Here is a 24000-nt window from a genome sequence, read left to right as displayed (position 1 = left end):
CATCTCTAAAATAAAGGGATTGAATTAAATGGAAGTTCAGGTCCCTTCCAGATCTAAATCTATATTTTCACATATGACATTCAATCTCCCACCTCCATACTTTTGCATAGGCTTTCCCACAGGCCTGGAAGGCATTCCCTCCTCCCCTGAATCCCTTGGAATATTACTTCAAAGATCAGTTCAAGAGTGAGCTACATGAGGTTATTTCTTACTCTTTCCCCTTCTATTAGTGCCTATACATATTTTATTTATATATGTACATATGCGGACTGTAAGTTCACTGAAGATAAGAACTGTTTCATTCTTGGTTTTGAACCTCCATTGCGGGACCCAGCACATAGTAGGTACTAAAGCAATATTTATTGATTGAATATTCAGTTGATTACTTGATCCTGTGAACTGAGCAATTTCTCCAACACTTGTTGAATCACAAACTATGAGGATAGTCAACTACTCTTAATACAATTCCATGGAAAAATCCAAAGATCATTATTTATTCACATCAGTTAGATAACTTTGAGAGTGCTCAATAAAAAAATGGGTAAAATGCAAAGAAGACCACCATCTTAAACATCAAAAACTTTCCACTATTGCAACTAATGGAAAAAAAACACCTTAGTCTGGTCAATATAAAAATTGTATGAGCTCAGTATCTATCTTTGAGGAGTTCACTATTGAAAATAGATATGCTAGGATTAAAATTTTTACAGGGATGTTAGAAATAATCTAGTCCAACTCTCTCATTTCCTACAGAAGGAAACTTCTTCCAAGGCAAAGAGAGGAAATGGCTTGTCCCACATCCCACAGATAGTAAATATTAGAATCCAGATGATAACCCATTTCTTTAGACTATAAATTTAATGTTCTTTCTATTATCTCTACTTCCCTAGTGTGGACTGGGACATAAAGGACAGAGACAGAAACAGATAAAAGAATATAAGTTTTATTTTGACAGCACAAAGCATAGTGACAGCCAGATGGTATAGTAGATAGAGCTCTGTGCTTGTAGTGAGGAAGACAGGAATTCAAATCCAGTCTCAGATATTTACTAACTGTGAACTCGGGCATCTCTGTTTGCCTCAGTTTTCTTATCTGTGGAATGAGTATTGTAATAACAGGAACTACATCCCACAATTATTGAGAATTAAATTTAAAAAATCATTGTAAAGTACTTCATATCAACTAGGAAATAGTAAATAAATGTTAGCTATCATATGTATAAATATTAGTTATCATAACATACATATAAATATTAGTTATCATAATAATTTATAGTCTTAGAGAGCTTCCTGGAACACTGAGAGATTGTCCAAAGTCATAAAGCCAGTATGTGTTAGAGGCAAGACTTGAACCCAATTCTTTCAGGCATCATTCATTAAGTCTCACATAAAGCTCAACTGGCTTAGTAAGACAAGGTTTGATTTGTAATCTAACAAGGAGAAATTACACTAGTCAGGCATTCTTAATCTAGAGACCATGAACTATTCTCACCGCCCACCTTCACCCAAAGATTCTTTGGACTTGAATAGAGAAAATTACATTTTTATTTCCTAACTAAAATTTTAAGATGTCCTTCAATTATGAATTTTTAAAAAATATTCTGAGGATTCCACAAGTTTCACAAGCCTGCCAAAAATGTCTATGAAACTATAAAAGGTTCAGAACTATTTGGGCTAGATAACATAATATCTGAATCCATATGGAATTTTAAGATTTGTGAAACCCCTTGTGACTATGATGTCACTTGACCTCCCAAGTATTCCATGAGGTCAATGCTGTTAACTCCATTTTAGAAATATGGAAACTGAGGCCCAAAGAGGTTTGTGTTTTTTTTAATTTACCTAAGCTTACACAGTACCTAAGGGCTTGGACAGGATTTGAAATCAGATCTCACTGATTCCAAAGACAACACTCTAACTACTATAACAACCTTCTGCTCTATTTGGTCTTCCAGTTTGTAATCTGCCCATCAGTCAATCAATAAGCATTATTTTCTAAGCTCTTACTATGTGTCAAGTACTGTGCTAATTCCTGGAGATACAACAACAATGAATGAAACAAACTCACAATGAACCTAAATTCTAACCCATCAATGAGTTGAGGATGTCTGCTCCAGGTGTGTGAAGACTTCTCCCAGAGGAATGGCTGGTTGAGAACAGTTTGTTTCCAAAGGCCATGAAGGCAACTGAAGCAAGTGCTGTGGCACTTTTAGAGCTTGCTTAGATATCAAAGTTGCCAATTTCCTTCACTGAGTCCCTGGCTATCACTAGTCATCTTGACTTGTCTTGCCAATGGACTTCAATGTTCTGGGAAAGTGAGACTGAAATCCTAACTCTGCCTCCCTTAAATCCAATTCACAGGAAAATCAAGACATCAGGGCATGTTGTTGTTGATCCTCTTTGAAATAAAGACAAAGTTAAAAAAAAGTTAAATATGAGGAAGCTTAGACTCTTCCAAATCAGAGGATACTACCAATTGTAGGGACCAGGAAAAATTTCAAGCAAAAAGTATCATTTAAACTGAGATTATCTTGTAAGATAGAGCTAAGAAAAAAGTCATCATATAAATGTAAACAATACATTTTGTGTGGCTGAGTACACTTTAGTAAAGAAAGAAGATAAATTCTCAATGAGAGAATAAGATTCTCCTTGCAATAATTCTACTGGTCTTAGGAATAATTGGGTTTCTGACTTCGATTGGAAGATGGGGATGGAGGAGAGATCACTGCCACCACTGAAGAGGACAAAAGGTTCTGTATCCATATAAAAATCAGTGTCAATAAAAACAGAGTTACTGAGTTAGGAAGCAGTCCTGTGGCACAGCCCAGATGTTGTAACAACTGGACAGTTTAGATAATTAACACATGGGACCAAGTTTGTGGGACTGAGAAGATTTTCTAGTGGACATGGATATATGAATAGCTATACCAAGGTCTGAGGAGTGGGTGTCCTCAGATCCCATAGAGGAAATAGAAATTTTAAAGAGCTGCCAAGCAGACAAATTGATCTAGATGCTGCAATGGGCAGAGCTAGTCTCATCACAGAGTTGTCATATAGGAAATGGGGCAGAGAGATGCAAACACTGACCCAACAGCACATGAGTTTTCCAAGCCTTATTGGGAGGGTCCTCCTGGCACTGAATGCAGCTTTCAGCTCTTCCAGCTCTAGCATCCTAAGAATCTAGTACAACAGAAACTTCCACGGGCCATAGGCCCGTGTCCTGTCCACTTGGCATGGATGTGAGGATTGGTATGAGGAAGGAAAGTAGTAGAAATAAGTCAGGCAATTTAGCACAGCATTGTGCCTGGCTCTGCTCCTGCTCCTGTCCACCTGTTTGACCCTGGGCAAGTGATTTAATCTCTCTGTACTTCAGCTTCCTCTTTTGTAAAAATGAAGTGGTTGGATTCAATGGCCTATAAGTCCCAAATAGTTCTAGATCTATGATTCTGCAGTTTGACTTAAAGCCAGAAAGATTTGAGTTTGAATCCTGCTTCATAAACTTATTAAGAGTGTGATTCTGGGCAAATCACTTATTCTCTGAAACACAACTAAAATGGGTAAAATAATGGTACCTCTTTTATGGGTTACTTGTGAGGAACAAATGAGATTTTATATATGTGTGTATGTATGTGTGTATATGAATTTATATGTGTATATGTTTTTATGTTCATATATTTATGTATTCATGTCTGTATATTTGTTTTTATATTGTACATGTTTGTGTTCATGTATTTATGTTCAAATCTTATTTGTTCAAATCTTATTACACTTATGTTTATATATACACATATATTTATATGTTTCTATTATACTTATACATGTAGATCATTTTGCAATTTGTAGAGTGCTTTGTAAACATGTGTAATTTGTTATCATCATTATGATTATTTTCATTTTCTCATCGGGAAGTAATAGTAATAGCTGCCTTTGTGTGATACTTTACAGGTAACAAAATATGTTACTGTTTTTAAAAATATTTTCATTTTGTATATGTGTATTTTCATTATATATAATGCATTGTAGATACATTATATGTAATCACGTTATATATATATATACACATATACACATTATAGTTGATACATTATATCTATATTTATATGGATAAAACTATACATACCGAGACAGATAATATTGGCTTGTCTTCATGCATATTGTAGCTTTCTAGTGGAATATAGGCTCCTTGAGGACAAAAGAATGTTTCCACTCTGTCTTTGTATCTCCAGGGCTCAGAATAGAGCCACCTGACTGAATAATGCTCATTCATTGATTGGCTAGTGGTAGAATTACCCTTACACTAATACAGAACTCCTTCCCCCATTCTTTGAGGTCTTAAGTTGCCTGAAAACAATGATGTTCAACTTAAATAGAAATGGATCCTTATGAGCCATAGATCGCCCTAGAAACCACAAATTCATGTTGTCTATGTTGTATTTTTATTTATTTTGTTGAATTCTAAATTACATTTTAATCTGAGTCTTGCTGCCTGGTTTGTGCCAGCAGCACCCAATCATACTTACAATATTGAAGCCACAATGGAAACATAATGAAAAAAATCAATTCCTTTTCCTCAAGAAATAGAGACTCTATGAGTAAAAAGGAAGGTAATGGTTCCTTTTCTTTTCCCTTCTGACTCTGCCAGGCCAGTCCGGGACAGTGATGATGAGGAAGAAGACGAGAGGAGGGGCAAAGGCTGTGCCCTCCAGTACCAGCATGCTATGGTGCGTGTCCTTACTCAATTTGTGGCTGAGGCTTCTGATGCTGGAGGGCAGCTGGCCCACCTGCTGGGCTCTGACTGGCAAGTGGACATCACGGATTTGGTGAACAATTTCATGCAGGTGGAAGAGCCACGAATCGCCAAACTACAAGGAGGGCAGGTTCTGATTGGGCAGGAGCTCGGAATGACCACCATTCAGGTAAGAAAACCCAGAGAGTGAGCTCCTGCCTCTCTGTGTCTCAGTCCTGCCCCTTCACAGGGGTTTGTCCAAAGGTGAGAATTTAGCTCTCAAGGATTAGAATCTAGGGCTAAAAAGGAGGCCATTTCCCTGCCTACATTCTTGTGAAGGAATTTCTTGACCAAATTGAGAACACTTGGGCTTAAATCCCACCTCTAACTAACTACACATATGACCACAAGTCAATGAATCTGTGCCTTAAATTACTATCATGGTGTATATATATAAAAGCTGTATTCTTCAAGGAAGTTCTCCATACTGTTAAAACCTTAAGTCTTTGACATGGGTATGGATTGTGAAAATGAGTGAAAGCCCCTTACAGAGGACAGTTTCTGGGTAACCAATAATCAATTTATTCATTAGGCTAACTGGCAATCAATAAATTGGTGATCAGTGGTTTCTCTTGCTAACCAAAGACTCTCAATGGAGACCATACAAGCTTTAAATACTTTCTGAAAGGAAATGACCCTGATGAGTAAAAATCAACCCTAATTGGTTAAAGAGGAGCGAGGCCAGAAATCTTCAGCTCCTCTTGTTGAGAACATTGCTTGATCAAGAGACTTGGCTGCCTCCAACAATCTGGACAGGGGAATCCATCTCGATCCATACTTTTCTGGCTGTTTTCTTTTTCCTTCATGATCTGGGTCACCCTGAACTTTAATGGAGAGGTACAAGGCCAGGGGCTCCTTTCCTCAGGATAAGTACTCAGAATAAATTCTGTTTATCCTCTAATCAGATGCCAGATCTCTAAGTTAAATGGATTCTTCCCAAGATTGAAGAGCATGTCCTTAAGGGTTAAGAATAGTCTCATCAATCAGTTTTGTCTTTTTATAGGAGCTGAGCCTTAATGAGGAAATATAAGAGAAAAACTTGGATCACAAATTGATAATTAGTTATTAACATAACAGTATAATAATAATTCATCTCACACATTGTCTAGAATACATCAAACAGTAGAAGGAGGCTATATGACTGTGGGTTTTATCATTGTCTAGGATACAACTTTGAAATCTATAATATATTATAATTCCCCAAACAGGGAATTTCCAAGAATAGAGATAGGAGATATATGGGAGATCTTAAATTTCTCAAGACAACTAGCCACATTGTTCTTCTCTCATCCAAGGAATGATCTGTTCCCTTGCACTCCACAGTATCTTCTCATCCCTTGTTATCCTCTCCTTGATATCACTTCATTTCAATAATCATTCAACAAGTCAAAACTATGTGCAGGGTACTATGCCAAGTGCCAGGGAAAGGTCCAAGTGAGTCTAGCTAGGGTAACTTCCCTCATAGACCTATCAATTTAAAAGGAGGATTCAGCAAATAATTCAACTTTCATAGATTTGTTGATCCCTATAGCGAAACAAATTGCAATCTACCTATGTCTACCTATTATGTGCAACTGTCTGTCCTTTGATAAATCTGCATGAGATCCATACAAAATTCCTAGGACTCTTTCAATTTCTTGATGTTGCACAGATATCTGGAAAAACACTACTTATATCTCTCAAGTCCATCTTTTTTTTTTGTGGTCATGCATTTCTTAGATGATAGACCACTAGGTGGCACCAGAATGCACAGTTCCAGGGCTGGAGTCAGGAAGCTTCATCTTCCTGAGTTCGATTCTGGCTTCAGACACTTAATCTTTGCGTGATCCTGGGCAAATCACTTAATCCTGTGTGCCTCAGTTTCCTCATGTGTAAAATGAATTGAAGAAGGAAATGCTATACCACTCCAGTATCTCTGCCAAGAAAACTCCTGATGGGGTCACAATGAATTAAACATGCCTGAAAACAAATGAATAACAACTTAGAAGATCATGCAACTCTCTATTGTTCTTTGGGTGGTTTTCAATTTCAGTTCTTCAGACTGTAATGTGTTTTGACTTGGAACCAAAAGAGCATTGCAAGAAGAATATCACTGTTAATTTTTTTTTAAAGTTGGCCCAGAAGCCAGAGAGACCTGAGTTCAAAACTTATCTCTGATGTGAAATGTCTGGGTGACCCTTGGGAAGTCATTTAGCATCTCAGTGTCTTGGGTTACTTTCTAAGACTATAAATCACAGAGTAAGTCTTGATCTACATTAGCAAAGGGAATTTCCTCACTGGGTATTCCTCATACCAATGAAATCATACATACAGTACAAAATCTTAATGAACATGATGATGATGATGATGATGATGATAATGATGATGATGATGATGATTAAGAAACAAATATACCCAAGGTAAGAGGGTGGAAGAAGATAATTCATTTTTTTAGAATTTTATTTTTTATTAAAGCTTTTTATTTTTAAAATATTGTCATGGATAATTTTTCAACATTGACCCTTGCAAAACTTTGTGTTCCAAATTTCCCCCCTTTTCCCCTTCCCCCTTCCCTAATGGCAAGTAATCCAAAATATGTTAAACATGTGCAATTCTTCTATACATATTTTTACAATTATGAGAATTTATGAGAAAATCAAATCAAAAAAGAAAAAATGAGAAAGAAAACAAAATGCAAACAAACAACAACAAAAAGAGTAAAAATGCTATGTTGTAATCCACCCTCAGTTCCCACAGTTCTCTCTCTGGGTATGTATGGCTCTCTTCATCACAAAACCATTGGAAGTGGCCTGAATCATCTCATTGTTGAAAGAGCCACTCTATCAGAATTGATCATCATTCAATATTGTTGTTGCTGTGTACAATGATCTCCTGATTCTGTTTATTTCACATAGCATCAGTTCATGTAAGTCTCTCCAGGCCTCTCTGAAACCATCTTGTTAATCGTTTCTTACAGAACAATAATATTCCATAACACTCATATACCATGAAATAGTCAGCCATTCTCCAATTGATGGACATCCACTCACTTTTCAGTTTCTTGCCACTACAAAAAGGGCTGTAATCTGGGTCTCTTTCCCTCCTTTAAGATCTCCTTGAGATGTAAGCCCAGTAGAAACACTATTGGATCAAAGGGTATGCACAGTTTGATAGTCCTTTGAGCAAAGTTCCAAATTATTTTCCAGAATGGTTGAATCAGTTCACAACTCCTCCAACAATCCATTAGTGTCCCAGTTTTTCCATGTTCCCTCCAACATTCAAACTGTTTGAATATTAGATGTTTGCTGCTTGAATTGGAAGAATTCTTACATAATTAGTAATGGGTAGAGATAAATCAATTTGATAATCAGCAAAAATTAATGAAATGCCTACTATGTGTCAGGCATTGCACTAAATGTTGAGAAGACAGATAGAAACCAATATGATTGCTACCTTCAATGAGCTTACATGTTCACAGGAAAATAGTACATAACTACATACTTGAGATTTTAGGACGTTTCAACTAAGGGAAGAGGGGCTATCACTCTTACTCCTGGGTATTTTACCATTGCAATATTTCACAGAATCATGGAGTATCACTTTGGGAAAGAACCTTATCCTCTGTCTAAGTCAAACTGTACTCAAAATCATAATACCTTCTGCTTGACAACTGTCTGTTGGGATTACTAGGTGAGAACTGAGGTTGTCTGGATGGTGACAAGGTGAGAATTCAGGTTTTCTGGACAATTACAAGGTGAGAACTCAGGTTGACTTGATAGAGGGGGCAAGCTCATTGGCTGGGGTGGTTCTTCCCAGAAGCCCTTGCATTATCCCACGCCCATTCTCTGGGAGGATAAAAAGAGACAGCAATGGGCGCAGAGAGCAGATCGGCCTGGAGAAGGATAAGAGCTGGAGGAGATTCAGAGCCAGGATTCAAGAAGAAGACTCTCTGCATTACATCAGGCCTGACGGGGCTCTCTGCAGGAAGGGAAGTCACTTCTAAGGACAAGAGTTAACAGCAACTGCCTGGAGACAACGGTTTGTTACAGGAAGAAGAATCTGTCTGAAAGATTTGAGTAGACACAGCAGATCTCTTCCCAGAGAGCGATCCGGCAGCTTCTGGAGACAACAGCTCGTTACATTTGGCGCCCAACGTGGGGCAAGGACTTTTGCTTATCCTGACAAGAGGAGCTAGACCAGACCTTTGCAATTTGGCGCCCGAACAGGGACGCCAACGAGTCATATTCGCCTTGTCCACCAGAGAGAGACAGAAAAAGAGAAAGACCTCAAAATAAAGGAGAAGATCTAAGAAACATCTGACACTGAAAGAGCATGGATAATAAGAAGACTGTTAAAGAACTTTAAAAACCAGCAGGAATCATTGGACTTCCTCACACAAGATGAGAATAATGGACAATGGACTTATGGACATTTATAAATTTTCAATTTATGATTATGATTATGTTATATACTTCTAGCATGTGTTATGTTACTATGTTACTATGTGCTTATGTAATTTATGTAATTATCTGTAATACTTCCCATATTGATGGATTTATGTTTCAAGGTCATGACTGTCCTATGTTCTAAATCAAAAGAAAGGGGGAGATGTTGGGATTACTAGGTGAGAACTGAGGTTGTCTGGATGGTGACAAGGTGAGAATTCAGGTTTTCTGGACAATTACAAGGTGAGAACTCAGGTTGACTTGATAGAGGGGGCAAGCTCATTGGCTGGGGTGGTTCTTCCCAGAAGCCCTTGCATTATCCCACGCCCATTCTCTGGGAGGATAAAAAGAGACAGCAATGGGTGCAGAGAGCAGATCGGCCTGGAGAAGGATAAGAGCTGGAGGAGATTCAGAGCCAGGATTCAAGAAGAAGACTCTCTGCATTACATCAGGCCTGACGGGGCTCTCTGCAGGAAGGGAAGTCACTTCTAAGGACAAGAGTTAACAGCAACTGCCTGGAGACAACGGTTTGTTACAGGAAGAAGAATCTGTCTGAAAGATTTGAGTAGACACAGCAGATCTCTTCCCAGAGAGCGATCCGGCAGCTTCTGGAGACGACAGCTCGTTACAACTGTCCTCTTTCACCTTCCAAAGCAACTTTGGAATAGCTCTAATTCATATGGAAGTTATCCCTTAAATGGAGACTAAATTTGATTCTTCATAATCCTTCCCCTTGCATCAAATCTTTATTCCTCATCAATCTTCCACATGAGAGCCCATGTTTCTCTTAGTGTTCATCTGGGCTAAACATTCGCTTTTCTTTAACGAGTCTTCATATAGCATAGGTACCCTTCCAGCTTTTCTGTCTATTCCTCTCTTAATACTCTATAGCTTAATCAACATCTTTCTTAAAATGTGCATCCTGAAAATGAACATCATTATTTAAGTTATTATTACTAATTTAAATTCCTATCTCAATTATATCTTCCACCTACCAAGATCATCTTATTTCTTTTTTTATATCTAATAGTTTTTATTTACCAGATATTTGCATGGGTAATTTTACAACATTGACAATTACCAAACCATTTGTTCCAATTTTTTCCCTCCTTCCCACCCCACCATGGCAGGTCAACCAATACATGTTAAATATGTTAGAGTATAAATTAAATACAACATATTTATACATGACAAATAGTTGTTTTGCTGAACAAAAAGAATTGGACTTTGAAATAGTGAACATTTGGCCAGTGAAGGAAATCCAAAATGCAGGCGGACAAAATTAGAGGTATTGGAAACTCTATGTAGTGCTTCATATTCATCTCCCAGAGTTCTTTCACTGAGTGTAGCTGGTTCAGTTCATTACTGCTGTATTGGAACTGATTTGGTTCATCTCATTGTTGGAGAGGGCCACGTTCATCAGAATTGATCATCATACAGTATTGTTGTTGAAGTATATAATGATCTCCTGGTCCTGCTCATTTCACTCAGCATCAGTTCATGTAAGTCTCTCCAGGCCTTTCTGAAATCATCCTGTTGGTCATTTCTTATAGAACAATAATATTCCATGTTATTCATATACCACAATTTATTTAGCCAATCTCCAATTGATTGGCATCCACGTACTTTCCAATTTCTGGCCACCACAAAGAGGGCTGCCACAAACATTCTTGCACATACAGGTCCCTTTCCCTTCTTTAAGATCTCTTTGGGATACAAACCCAGTAGCAACACTGCTGGATCAAAGGGTATGCACAGTTTTATAAATTTTTGAGCATAGTTCCAAATTGCTCTCCAGAATGGCTGGATGTATTTGCAGTTCCACCAACAATGTATCAGTATCCCTATTTTCCCACATCCCCTCCAACATTCTGCATGACCTTTCTCTGTCATTCTAGCCAGTCTGACAGGTGTGTAGTGGTATCTCAGAGTTGTCTTAATTTGCATTTCTTTGATTAATAATGATTTGGAGCATCTTTTCATATGACTAGAAATAGTTTCAATTTCTTTATCTGAGAATTGTCTGTTTATATCCTTTGACCATTTATCAATTGGAGATTGGCTTGATTTCTTATATATTAGAGTCAATTCTCTATATATTTTGGAAATGAGGCCTTTATCTGAACCTTTGACTATAAAAATGTTTTCCCAGTTTATTGTTTCCATTCTAATCTTAGCTGCATTGATTTTGTTTGTACAAAAACTTTTCAATTTGATGTAATCAAAGCTTTCTATTTTGTGATCAATAATGATCTCTAGTTCTTCTTTGGTCATGAATTCATTCCTCTTGCACAGGTCTGAGAGGTAAACTATCCTATGTTCCTCTAATTTATTTATAATCGCATTCTTTATTTCTAGGTCATGAACCCATTTTGACCTGACCTTAGTGTACAGTGTTAAGTGTGGATCAATGCCTAGTTTCTGCCATATTAATTTCCAATTCTCCTAGCAATTTTTGTCAAATATTGAGTTCTTATCCCAAAGGCTGGGGTCCTTGGGTTTGTCAAACACTAGGTTGTTAGAGTTATTAATTATTTTGTCCTTTGGACCTAACCTATTCCACTGATCAACTAACTAGTCTATTTCTTAGCCAATACCAAATGATTTTGATAACCACTGCTTTATAATATAATTTTAGATCTGGTACATCTAGGCCTCCTTCATTTGATTTTTTTTTTCATTAATTCCCTTGAAATTCTTGACCTTCATCAAGGGGAGGGAGGGGATAATTTGGAAAAAAATGAATACAAGGGATAATGTTATAAAAAAATTACTCATGCATATATACTGTCAAAAAATTATAAATAAAATTAAAAAAAAAGAAATTCTTGACCTTTTGTTTTTCCATATGAACTTTGTTGTTATTTTTTCTAGGTCATTAAAATAGTTTTTTGGGAATCTGATTGGTATAGTGCTAAATAAATAGATTAGTTTAGGTAGTATTGTCATCTTTATTATATTTGCTCACCCTATCCAAGAGCATTTAATATTTTTCCAATTGGTTAGATCGGACTTAATTTGTGTGGAAAGTGTTTTGTAGTTTTGCTCATATAGTTTCTGATTTTCCCTTGGCAGATAGATTCCTAAATATTTTATACTATCAGTAGTTACTTTAAATGGAATTTCTCTCTCTAACTCTTTTGGACTTTGTTAGTGACATATAAGAATGCTGATGATTTATGTGGATTTATTTTGTATCTTGCAACTTTGCTAAAGGTGTGGATTATTTCTAATAGCTTTTTAGTTGAATCTTTGGGGTTCTCTATGTATGCCATCATATCATCCACAAAGAGTGATAATTTGGTTTCCTCATTACCTACTCTAATTCCTTGAATCTCTTTCTTGGCTCTTATTGCCAAAGCTAGCATTCCCAATACAATATTGAATAGTAATGGTAATAGTGGACAACCTTGTTTCATTCCTGATCTTAATGGGAATGGTTGCAATCTTTCTCCATTACATATGATGCATATGATTACATATGATTTTAAATAGATGCTACTGATTATCTTAAGGAAAAGTCCATTTATTCCTATACACTCAAGTGTTTTTAATAGGAATGGATGTTGGATTTTATCAAATGCTTTTTCTGCATCTATTGAGAGCATCATATGATTTTTATTAATTTGATTATTAATATGGCCAATTATGCTAATAATTTTCCTAATATTGAACCAGCCCTACAGTCCTCGTATAAATCCTACTTGATCATGATGTATTATTCTGGGATGATTTTCTGGAGTCTTTTTGCTAATATCTTATTTAAGAATTTAGCATCAATATTCATTAGAGAGATTGGTCTGTAGTTTTCTTTCTCCGTTTTCAACCTACCTGGTTTGGGTATCAGTACCATGTCTGTGTCATAAAAGGAATTTGGTAGGACTTCTTCAATCCTTATTTTTTCAAATAGTTTATATAACATTGGAGCTAATTATTCTTTCAATGTTTGGTAGAATTCACCTGTGAATTCATCTGGTCCTGGAGATTTTTTCTTAGGGAGTTGATTAATAGCTTGCTCTATTTCTTTTTCTGAAATGGGACTATTTAAGCAATTTACTTCCTCCTCTGTTAATCTGGAAAGCCTATATTTTTGGAGGTAGTCCTCCATTTCACTTAGGCTATCAAATTTATTGGCATAAAGTTGGGCAAAGTAACTCCTTATTATTTCTCTAATTTCCTCCTTATTGGTGGACAGTTGCCCCTTTTCATTTTCAAGACTAACAATGTGATTTCCTCTCTCCTTTTTCTAATCAGATTTACCAAAGGTTTATCTATTTTATTGTTTTTTTTTTTCATAAAACTAACTCTTAGTTTTGTTTATTAGTTCAATAGTATTTTTACTTTCAATATTATTAATTTCTTCTTTTAATTTTAGAATTTCTGGTTTAGTATTTGATTGGGGGTTTTTAATTTGGTCTTTTTCTAGCTTTTTAAGTTGCAAGCCCAATTCATTGATCTTCTCTTTCTCTATTTTCTTCAAGCAAGCCTCCAAAGATATAAAATTTCTCCTTATTACCGCTTTAGCTGCATCCCACAAATTTTGATGTAATGTCTCATCATTGTCATTATCTTGAGTGAAAGTATTAATTGTGTCTATAATTTGCTGTTTCACCCAATCATTCTTTAAGATAAGATTATTTAGTTTCCAATTACTTTTTGATTTATTTACCCCTAACTTTTTGACGAATGTAGTTTTTATCGCATCATGATCTGAAAAGAAAGCCTTTACTATTTCTCCTTCCTGCATTTAATTTTGAGATCTTTATGTCCTAATATATGGTCAATTTTTGTATAGGTTCCATGAACTGCTGAGAAGAGAGTATACTCCTTTCTGTCACCATTCAGTTTTCTCCAAAGATCTATCATACCTAATTTTCCTAATATTTGATTTACCTCTTTAATTTCTTTCTTATGTGTTTTGAGGTTTGATTTATCTAATTCTGAGAGTGCAAGGTTGAGATCTCCCACTATTATAGTTTTGCTGTCTATTTCTTTTTACAACTTACAACTCTTCTTACAACTCTCTTAACTTCTCCTGTAGGAAGTTAGATGCTATACCACTTGGTGCATATATGTTTAGTATTGAAATGACTTCATTGTCTATGCCATCCTTTAGCAAGATATAGTTTCCTTCCTTATCTCTTTTGATTAGATCAATTTTTGCTTTTGCTTGAGATAAGGATGGCTATTCCTGCTTTTTTGACTTCATTTGAAGTATAATAGATTCTGCTCCAGACTTTTACCTTTACTCTGTAAGTATCTCCCTGCTTTAAATGTGTTTCCTGACCTAATACTTAATGTGCAATAAGAAAATGGTATTTACACACATATATTGTATCTAGGTTATATTGTAACACATGTAAAATATATGGGATTACCTGTCATCAAGGGGAGGGAGTAGAAGGATGGAGGGGATAATTTGGAAAAATGAATACAAGGGATAATGTTATAAAAAAATTACTCATGCATATATAATGTCAAAAAAATTTATAAATAAAATTTAAAAAATAAATAAATAAAAAATAAATGTGTTTCCCTTTAAACAACATATTGTAGGGTTCTGACTTTTGATCTAGTCTGCTATCTGCCTCCGCTTAATGGGAGAGTTCATCCCATTCACATTTACAGTTAAAATTACTAATTCTGAATTTCCTGCCATCATAATATCCCCTGATTATGCTTTTTTCCTTTACTCCCACCAAACCTCTTCAACAGTATTAAACTTATGAGCCCCACTTGCGTCACGCAGCCCTCCCTCTTTAATATCCTTCCCTCCTCCCTTAAAATCCCTTTTCCTTTCTTATTCCCTTTCCTTATTGCTCTTTTCCTTTCCCTCTTTTTAATGAGGTTAGAAAGAATTTTCTATAAAACTAATATGTTAATTATTTTCTCTTTGAGCCAATTCTGATCAGAGTAAGCTTCACACAATGTTTCTCCCCCTCTCTAACTTCCCTCAGCTATGATAAGTTTTCTTTACCTCTTTGTGGGATGTGGTTTCCCTCTTTTTATCTCCCTTTTCCCCTTTTTCTTACACTATCCCCTTTCCATTTCTATTTCCCTTTTTTTGTTGTTGTTATATCCTTAAAATCAAATTATACATGTAGCCTTAATGCATATCCACAACAGAAGTACAGTTTTCAAGAGTCCCTTTTACCTTTTTCTACTTCTCTTGAGTCCTACGAGTGGAGATCAAATTTTTTCTTTAGATCTGGTTTTTTACTTAGAAACATATGGAATTAATCTGTTTCATTAAATGTCCATCTTCTTCCATTGAAGGAAATATTCAACTTAGCTGGATAGTTTATTCTTGGCTGCATTCCAAGTTCTTTTGCCTTTCAGAATATCAGATTCCAGGCCCTTCGATCCTTTAATGTAGAGGCAGCCAGATCTTGAGTGATCCTTATTGTGGCACCTTGGTATTTGAATTGTTTTTTCCTGGCTGCTTGTAGTATTTTTTCCTTAGTCTGAAAGTTCTGAAATTTGGCTACAATGTTCCATGGAATTTTTTTTTAAGGTTTTTTTTTTTCAGAAAGTGTTCGATGAATTCTTTCAATGTCTATTTTACCTTCTGGTTCTATTATCTCTGGGCAGTTCTCTTTGATGATTTCTTGTAAAATAGTATCTAGGCTCTTTTTTTCATCATAATTTTCAGGAAGTCCAATAATTCTCAGATTGTCTCTCTTGGATCTATTTTCCAGGTCTGTCATATTGGCAAGTAAATAGCTGACATTTTTCTGCAGATTTTAATTTTTTTGGCTTTGCTTGACTGATTCTTGGTGTCTCAGTGAAACATTCATTTCTATTTGTTCAGTTCTGATTTTTATGAGTTATTTTCTTCATTAGCTTTTTAAACTTCTTTTTGTATGTGTCCAATTGAGTTTTTAAATGAGTTGTTTTGCTCCATGGATTTTTTTTCCATTTCACTAAATTTGTTTTTTAGTGAGTTATTTTCTTTTTCCAATTCACAAATCCTATTATCTTGGGAATTCTTTATCTTTTCCAATTCACAGATCCTACTTTCCTGTGATTTCTTTACTTTTTCAAACTCCTTAATTCTATTTCCCTGCACTTCCTGTGAATTCTTTACCTTTTCCAATTCACATTTCAGGACATTGGTATTCTCTAGCATAGCTTCTCTTTCCTTTCCCCATTTTTCTTCTAATTATCTCTTCAGATTTTTAATAGTTTTTTCTAGGAGAGCGTTATTTGGGGAATTGTCTGGAGGTTGTCTGCTATTAGCCTCCTCAGATTTGGAAACCAGCTCTTTTTTTGCATAGAAGCTTTCAATCATTTTCTTCATTTTTTTGCTCATTTTTTTTAAAGCTTTCAGGGTCTGCCTTCAGGGCAAGGAGATTACCAGCTTCCTTTGCAGAGTGAGGATGGATTTATGGGCAGTATTCGCCCTCTCAATGGGCTGCTAGGAACGGCCTAGCTGAAGGAGGGCTCTGGGAAAAGCTCCATGGGGAAGTGATTATGCCTGGGTTTCATGGGCCAGGCTGGGTAAGTGCCCTGCTAGAAGCCCCACTGTGAGAATTAGTGACCACCTTGGAGCTAGTAGTTAAGGAGCAAAGGTTCCCTGCCCCCCCTCCCCACAAACACTCACTTTGAGTATTTGTGATCCTCCTGTTCCTTACCATACCAAAAGTGTCCCTGCCTGGGGGAACGCAGTCGGGCTAGGGAAAATTCCACTACTCCCAGGGAGCCCCTCTCTATACAGATGAAAGGCTGCCCTGGGTTGTGCCCCTGCTGTGTGTGACTGCCCCCAATGAGCCCCTAGCTTCCGAATGCCGCAAAGAGCTGTGTTATGGTCTGCACTAGGTCACTTTGGGTCCTGGGTGAGCACAGTCAGATCCTCTCAGGCTCTGATGTCCCTCAGAGTACCTACTATCCCAGGTTCTGACTTCTCTGCTGTTCCTCTACTCTGCCACCAAAGCAAAGCAGTCAGGGTACAGCAGAGAGCTCTGTTTAAACCTTCCAACCACAGAGGCCGCCCTGCTCCCACTTTTCTCCCTGCTCTGTGCTGGTTTGTTCCTGCCACCTCAGGTCAAACCTTTTCTGGCGATATTCCAGATTCTCTTCCACTGGTAAGTTGTTGTATTTCCAATCTTTGTGGCTTTTACCTGTCAAGCGCTATTTTTGAGGTTGAATTAAAATACTTGGCAGAAAGGGAATTAGAGAGCTTAGAAAGTTCCGTCTAGGGAGCAGCTAGGTGGCGTAGTGGATAGAGCACCAGCCTTGAATTCAGGAGGTCCCGAGTTCAAATCTGGTCTCAGATACTTAACACTTCCTAGCTGTGTGACCCTGGGTAAGTCACTTAATCCTAGCCTCAAAAAAAAAAAAAAGAAAGAAAGAAAGAAAGTTCCATCTAGTATCTCCACCATCTTGGCTCTACCCCTGATAATCTTATTTCTTTTTTTTTAATTTTTTTAAATTAATTTTTATAATTATAACATATTCTTTGGCAGTGCATATGCATAGGTAGTTTTTTGTTGTTGTTGTTATTGTTTTGTTTTTTACAACATTATCCCTTGTACTCCTACTTCCCTTTTCCCCTCTTTCCTTCCACCCCCTCCCCTGGATGGCGGACATTCCCATACATATTAAATATCTTATAGTATATCCTAGGTACAATATATATGTGCAGAACTGAATTTTGTTCTTTTGTTGTTGCAAAGGAAGGATTGTATTCACAAGGTAAAAATAATCTGGGAAGAGAAACAAAACAAAACAAAACAAACAAACAAACAAACAAACAAACAAAAAAAAACAATGCTCACAGTTTACACTCATTTCCCAGTGTTCCTTTTCTGGATGTAGCTGATTCTGTCCATCATAGATCAATTGGAATTGGATTAGCTCTTCTCTATGTTGAAGATATCCACTTCCATCAGAATACATCCTCATACAGTATCATTGTTGAAGTGTATAATGATCCCCTAGTTCTGCTCATTTCATTCAGCATCAGTTGATGTAAGTCTCTCCAAGCCTCTCTGTATTCCTCCTGTTGGTCATTTCTTACAGAACAATAATATTCCATAACATTCATATACCATAATTTACCCAACCATTCTCCAATTGATGGACATCCATTCATTTTCCAGCTTCTAGCCACTATGAAAAGGGCTGCCACAAACATTTTGGCACATACAGGTCCCTTTCCCTTCTTTAGTATTTCCTTGGGATATAAGCCCAGTAGTAATACGGCTGGGTCAAAGGGTATGCACATTTTGATAACTTTTTGGGCATAATTCCAGATTGCTCTCCAGAATGGTTGGATTCTTTCACAACTCCACCAACAATGCATCAATGTCCCAGTTTTCCCACATCCCCTCCAACATTTATCGTTATTTGTTCCTGTCATCTTAGCCAATTTGACAGGTGTGTAATAATATCTCAGAGTTGTCTTAATTTGCATTTCTCTGATCAATAGTGATTTGGAACACTCTTTCATATGAGTGGAAATAGTTTTAATTTCATCATCTGAAAATTGTCTGTTCATATCCTTTGACCATTTATCAATTGGAGAATGGCTTGATTTCTTATAAATTAAAGTCAATTCTCTGTGTATTTTGGAGATGAGGCCTTTATCAGAACCTTTAACTGTAAAAATGTTTTCCCAACTTGTTACTTCCCTTCTAATCTTGTTTGCATTAGTTTTGTTTGTGCAGAAACTTTTTAATTTGGTGTAATCAAAATTTTCTATTTTTGTGATCAATAATGGTCTCTAGTTCTCCCTTGGACACAAACTCCTTCCTCCTCCACAAGTCTGATTTATTTATGATTTCATTCTTTATGCCTAAATCTTGGACCCATTTAGATCTTATCTTTGTATGTGGTGTTAAATGTGGGTCCATGCCTAGTTTCTGCCATTCTAATTTCCAGTTTTCCCAGCAGTTTTTGTCAAATAATGAATTCTTATCCCAAAAGTTGGGATCTTTGAGTTTGTCAAACACTAGATAATCTTATTTCTGATGATACAATATACTTGTATTAGTTATATGAATATCTCATTGACATAAGCACTTCTTCCAGTAGGAGAGATCCATGTCCTCTCATCCTTGATGAATCCTGCCCTTTCTCTCACCCCAGTTTCTTTACCCAAGGGAGTACACTGAACTCCTTGAGGAGCTTCCACTGGATCACTTGAGATATTTTAGATATCAGTGAAGTGTGCAGAGGTATCTACAAATTATCCTTTATTCTGGTAATGTAACTGCCTTATCCACCTATTTTTTTCCAGCCATATCTGAATGCAGTAAAGTGGAAAAAGTCACAGGATATGGGTTCAAATTTTATCCTATTACTAAGTTACTGTGTAAACACAGGCAATTCCCAACTTCTATGAGCCTTCGTTTTTTTCATCTGTAAAATCAGTTTAGACTAGATGACCTCTAAGTTTCTTTTCAGCTTGAGATTCATGATCTTTTCTGACATAATTATTAGTAATAGTAAATGATACCCTATTCATTACTACTGTTGCTCTTTTTGTGATCCCTAGTTTTCACTCATCAGATTCTGTAGCATTCCATGACCCATAGCCTCACTGAAAAAGTACTGATGTTTAAAAAAAAAAAGATGCCCCTGAATTCCATTAGACTTGGGATGAAAAATGTCATCCATATCCAGAGAGAGAACTATTAAAATTGAACGTGAATCAAAGGATACTATTTTTACCTTCTTTGTTTTTATTTGTTTCTTTCTTGGGGAGAAAGAGGGTAAAGGAGGGAGGGAAAACTTTAACACAAAGTCTTACAAAAATAAATGTTTAAAACCATCTTTGCATAATTTTGCATGTATTTAGAAAAATAAAATTATATTTTAGAAATGGTAAAGATGCCCCTTTTCCATCATCTGAGATATAAATTTCAGAAATTTGAAACACTTTAAAAAAATATTCAGAGGTTTTCTCAGCTCCCTAAATATATCTACTTTTCCACAGACAGATATTGAATCCCATTTGTATTATGTACCAATTTTCCAGACTAAGAAAAATGCCCCCTCTAATCTTGTATTAAAAAAATACTATCCTTGGATTGCTTCTAGAAGGCACTCTTAGTCTTCTGTCCCTAAGGCCATCAAGTGTTTCTTTTTCCTTATTGCTTCCTTATCCCCTCATGGCACAAGCCTTCTCGTCTGCCTTCATCTTAGAACACACAGTTCATCTCTCCCTGTCAAAATCAGACATGGGAATTGATGAGGGTGGCTGAATGGGGCTATACAACAGTAGTGTCAAGACATAAGGAGTTTGGGATCTCAAGGTGCAGTTCAACATGTGGATTCATAAATCTCCCTGGCAGCTCTGATAGGGGAATTCAGAGAGAGACAGATGTCCATGAGGTCAAGCTTTCAGCAACAATTCAATATAACCCATTCGATCTAGAAAAGTAAGTCTCCAAAGAGTACTGTTTAACCATAGGCTCATCCCATTTACTTATTCAGGGTATGGAAAGGGGGAGGCCCTTCCTAAATAGTGCGTGCCGCATGGGCGCACACACACACACACACACACACACACACACACACACCTCCCAATAGTCTTTTTCTGTTCCCATACCTGTTCCATGTGGCCTATAATTTTAGTTCTCTGATAAAGACCTAATAGGACACACATAAAATTCATTCTATAAATTATACCCCAAATTTTATATTGTACCAAAAAAAAAGGCATAAAATAGCACTGACATTGGGAATGAAGTAGAATGTTAGATCTAAATAGGTACAATGAATAAAGTACTAGACTTGGAGTTAGTAAGATCTGAGTTCAGATCTCAGATACTAGCTGTGGTGTGGCCCTGAGCAAGTTATTTCAATCCTGAGCCTCAGGGTTTTTTGGTATGTAAAATATGAATAATGAAACCACCCAATTTCCAATGTTGTTATAAGGATCAAATGAGAGATATGTAAAGAGTTTTCTAACCCTTAAAGCATCATATAAATGTTATATGTTATTAACAATATTTAATTATGATGGTACTATTAGCTATTAATATAGCTTGTAAATTAATAATTTGCATTTGATTAATATTGATTATTATATTTTATTGTTTATATTCTTATTATTACTTGTATCTTAAGAGCTTAGAGAAGGCTTTAGTTGAGCATTGAATAATATTTCAAATGTAAATAGAGCATATCTAGCTGGCATTTAAAGTAATAGATACTGAATAGCAGCTTCCACCATGATGAAGTGGGAAGAAGGTTGGACATGTAGTCAAAAGTCCGAGTTCAAATACCAGCACTACCACTTACGATCAAAGGATATATTAAGAGCTAGAAAGGACCATCTAGTTCAGTCCCTTCTTTTTATAGATGAGGAAACTGAGATCCAGAAGAGTTCAATGGCCTATCCAAGATTATACAGTAAGAATCAGAAGAGATAATAACCCTATAGATAGATAAGTAAGCAGCTAAATGGGACATTGAATAGAGCACTGATCTAGAGTCAGGAAACCTTTAGTTTAAATTCTGTTTCCAACAGGCAAGCTGTGTAACCCCCTGAATAAATCACTTGCCTTCACCTAGCCTCAGTTTCTTCATCTGTAAAATGGGAATAATAAAAACATCTACATCACAAGACTGTTGTGAGGATCAAATGAGGTAATATATATAGAATGCTTTGCAAATCATAAAGTCCTTTATAAATGTTAACTATTCTTTTAAATAAGTGCTTTACATTCTCTATATTTATGTACAGAAAGTACATAAAAATGTGAGAGATAAATATATGTAACTATATAAATGTTAACTATTATTATTAAATAAGTGTTTTGTATTTTCTGTACACATGTTTATAAATTTAAATATATCTAGCTATATAAATCTTACATAGAAATTCTAAGAGTCCTTCTAGCTCTAACCTGTGACTTAAATACTTCCCTCATAATTTTCCTGGGAAATAGATTGTGCATTAACTATTACTATTCCCATTTTATAGATGAGAAAACTGAGGTTTAGAGGGGTTAACTGACTTTCCTATTGTTGCTGATCTAATAAATCGTAGTTAGGACTGGAATTCAGTGTCCTGAAACCCAACCTCTCTCTCCATACTAATTTTAGTGATGAATGAAGCTATTTCTCTTTAATAATGCAAGAATGGAAAGTTGATTGACATTAACTCTGATTCATGGGTTTTCTCTTTTTTTGCATTTCTCATTAAGTGTTCCTTCTGCAAGAATTGTTTTTCAGAGAAAAATAAATATTTTAAAAAATAATTCTAATGCTGACTCTCCTATTCAGATCCTGTCCCCACTGTCCGACGCCATCCTGGCTGAGAAGACAGTGACTGTGTTGGATGAGAAGGTGACAATCACTGACCTCGGGGTTCAGCTGGTGACTGGGCTCTCCCTCTCCTTGCAGCTCAGCCCAGGAAGCAACCGAGCAATCTTTGCCACCTCCGTGGCTCAGGAGCTACTGCAGATGCCCAAGCAGGTATTGGGGCTCCCTGCCATTCTATGGGGCAACAGCTTTAAAATCCAGTCTGATTAGATCATTCCCCATGCCCTAGCACCACAGCTCTTCAAGACAGGACTGCCAGAAGGTTGTAGGGGGAAATGAAGGATGGAGTAGATCAGAGACTCCCTTTTCCAGACAATCCTCCAAATAGCTGCCAGATGACCATTCTTAAGGCACAGATTTGACCACGTTACTCCCCCACTGAAGACATTTTGCTAGAAACCAGTTCCTAGTGTCAGTTCCCCATCATTTTTAAACCATGGCACCATACCACTACCTCCTTTCAAGTTCCCCCTTATGCCTTGTCTTTCTCTATTAGGATGTAAGTTTTTTGAGGGCAAGGATTGGCTTCCTCCCTTATATTAAAATTGCTAGTCTTTAGCAGAATACCCCCTATCTAGTAAGTGCTTAACAAATACTATTAGATTAAGTCATTCATGTAGTAACTTCTTATTGCCTCTAGGAAAAGAATAACAAATCATTAATATTATTAAGCACTAAGTATCAGAGCTGCCCTCAAGAAGCTCACAATCCAATGGGGTGGGGGGAGACATCATGCAAAGAATTATGTCATATTGTATATACATTCACATGTACATACACACAGAAACACACATATTTACATTCAACATGTTTATGTTTATGAATATTACAATATTTGTATGATTATAATGTGTTTACAAATATTATAAAAATTACCTCTCACAGAGGGGTGTGCTAGTAAATATTTAATCTATGAAAAAAATCTATGAAAGCTATGAAATTTATGATTTCAATCTATGAAATCTATGAAAAATGTGTATGAATACTTAAATCTAGTCAATCAACAAAACAATAAATTCAACTTTTGTTTATGGCATTTGCCAATTTCTGAGGTGTACACGCTCACACTGGAAATTTGATGATTGTAAGCCAATTCAAACTGATATCAACAAACTTATATATGCATGTGTTTATATGTTTGAAAAAAGATATATATAACATATACCAGATCACCATGTGCTCTCTCTGTCTCTCTGTCTCTGTCTCTGTCTCTGTCTGTGTGTGTGTGTGTATGTCTCTGTCTCCTCCTCTCTCTCCTTCTCTCTCTGTCTTTCTCTCTCTCTTTCTCTTGCTCTATCTCTCTCTCTTTTCCCTCTCTCTCCCCTCAATCTCTCTCTCTATTTTTCTCTCTCTCATACATGTTCATATCTGCAGAAACATTATAAGTATAAATGTATAGATAAATGTAAATATAATATACAATACATGCCCATATGTGTGCATATACATATAAATTGGAGATTATCTTAGAAAGTCTTCATGTATAAAATCCTTAAGAGCTCTCCTCAATCTGGTT

General features: G+C 36.3%; 1 protein-coding gene across 2 annotated transcripts in view; it reads left to right on the top strand.

The window, feature by feature from the left end:
* TMEM132D (transmembrane protein 132D) overlaps positions 1-24000 on the top strand; it is a 944174-nt gene that overhangs the window by 900051 nt on the left and 20123 nt on the right. For both annotated transcript variants that reach the window (XM_074299467.1, XM_074299475.1), the window contains exons 7-8: positions 4642-4915; positions 22446-22637. In XM_074299467.1, coding sequence (XP_074155568.1) covers positions 4642-4915; positions 22446-22637 — 466 coding nt within the window. The remainder of the gene's footprint in view (positions 1-4641; positions 4916-22445; positions 22638-24000) is intronic.

Source organism: Sminthopsis crassicaudata, chromosome 1 (assembly GCF_048593235.1).
Source record: "Sminthopsis crassicaudata isolate SCR6 chromosome 1, ASM4859323v1, whole genome shotgun sequence".
In the NCBI taxonomy this organism is placed as follows: Eukaryota; Metazoa; Chordata; class Mammalia; order Dasyuromorphia; family Dasyuridae; genus Sminthopsis; species Sminthopsis crassicaudata.
This window is presented reverse-complemented; position numbering and strand designations above follow the sequence as displayed.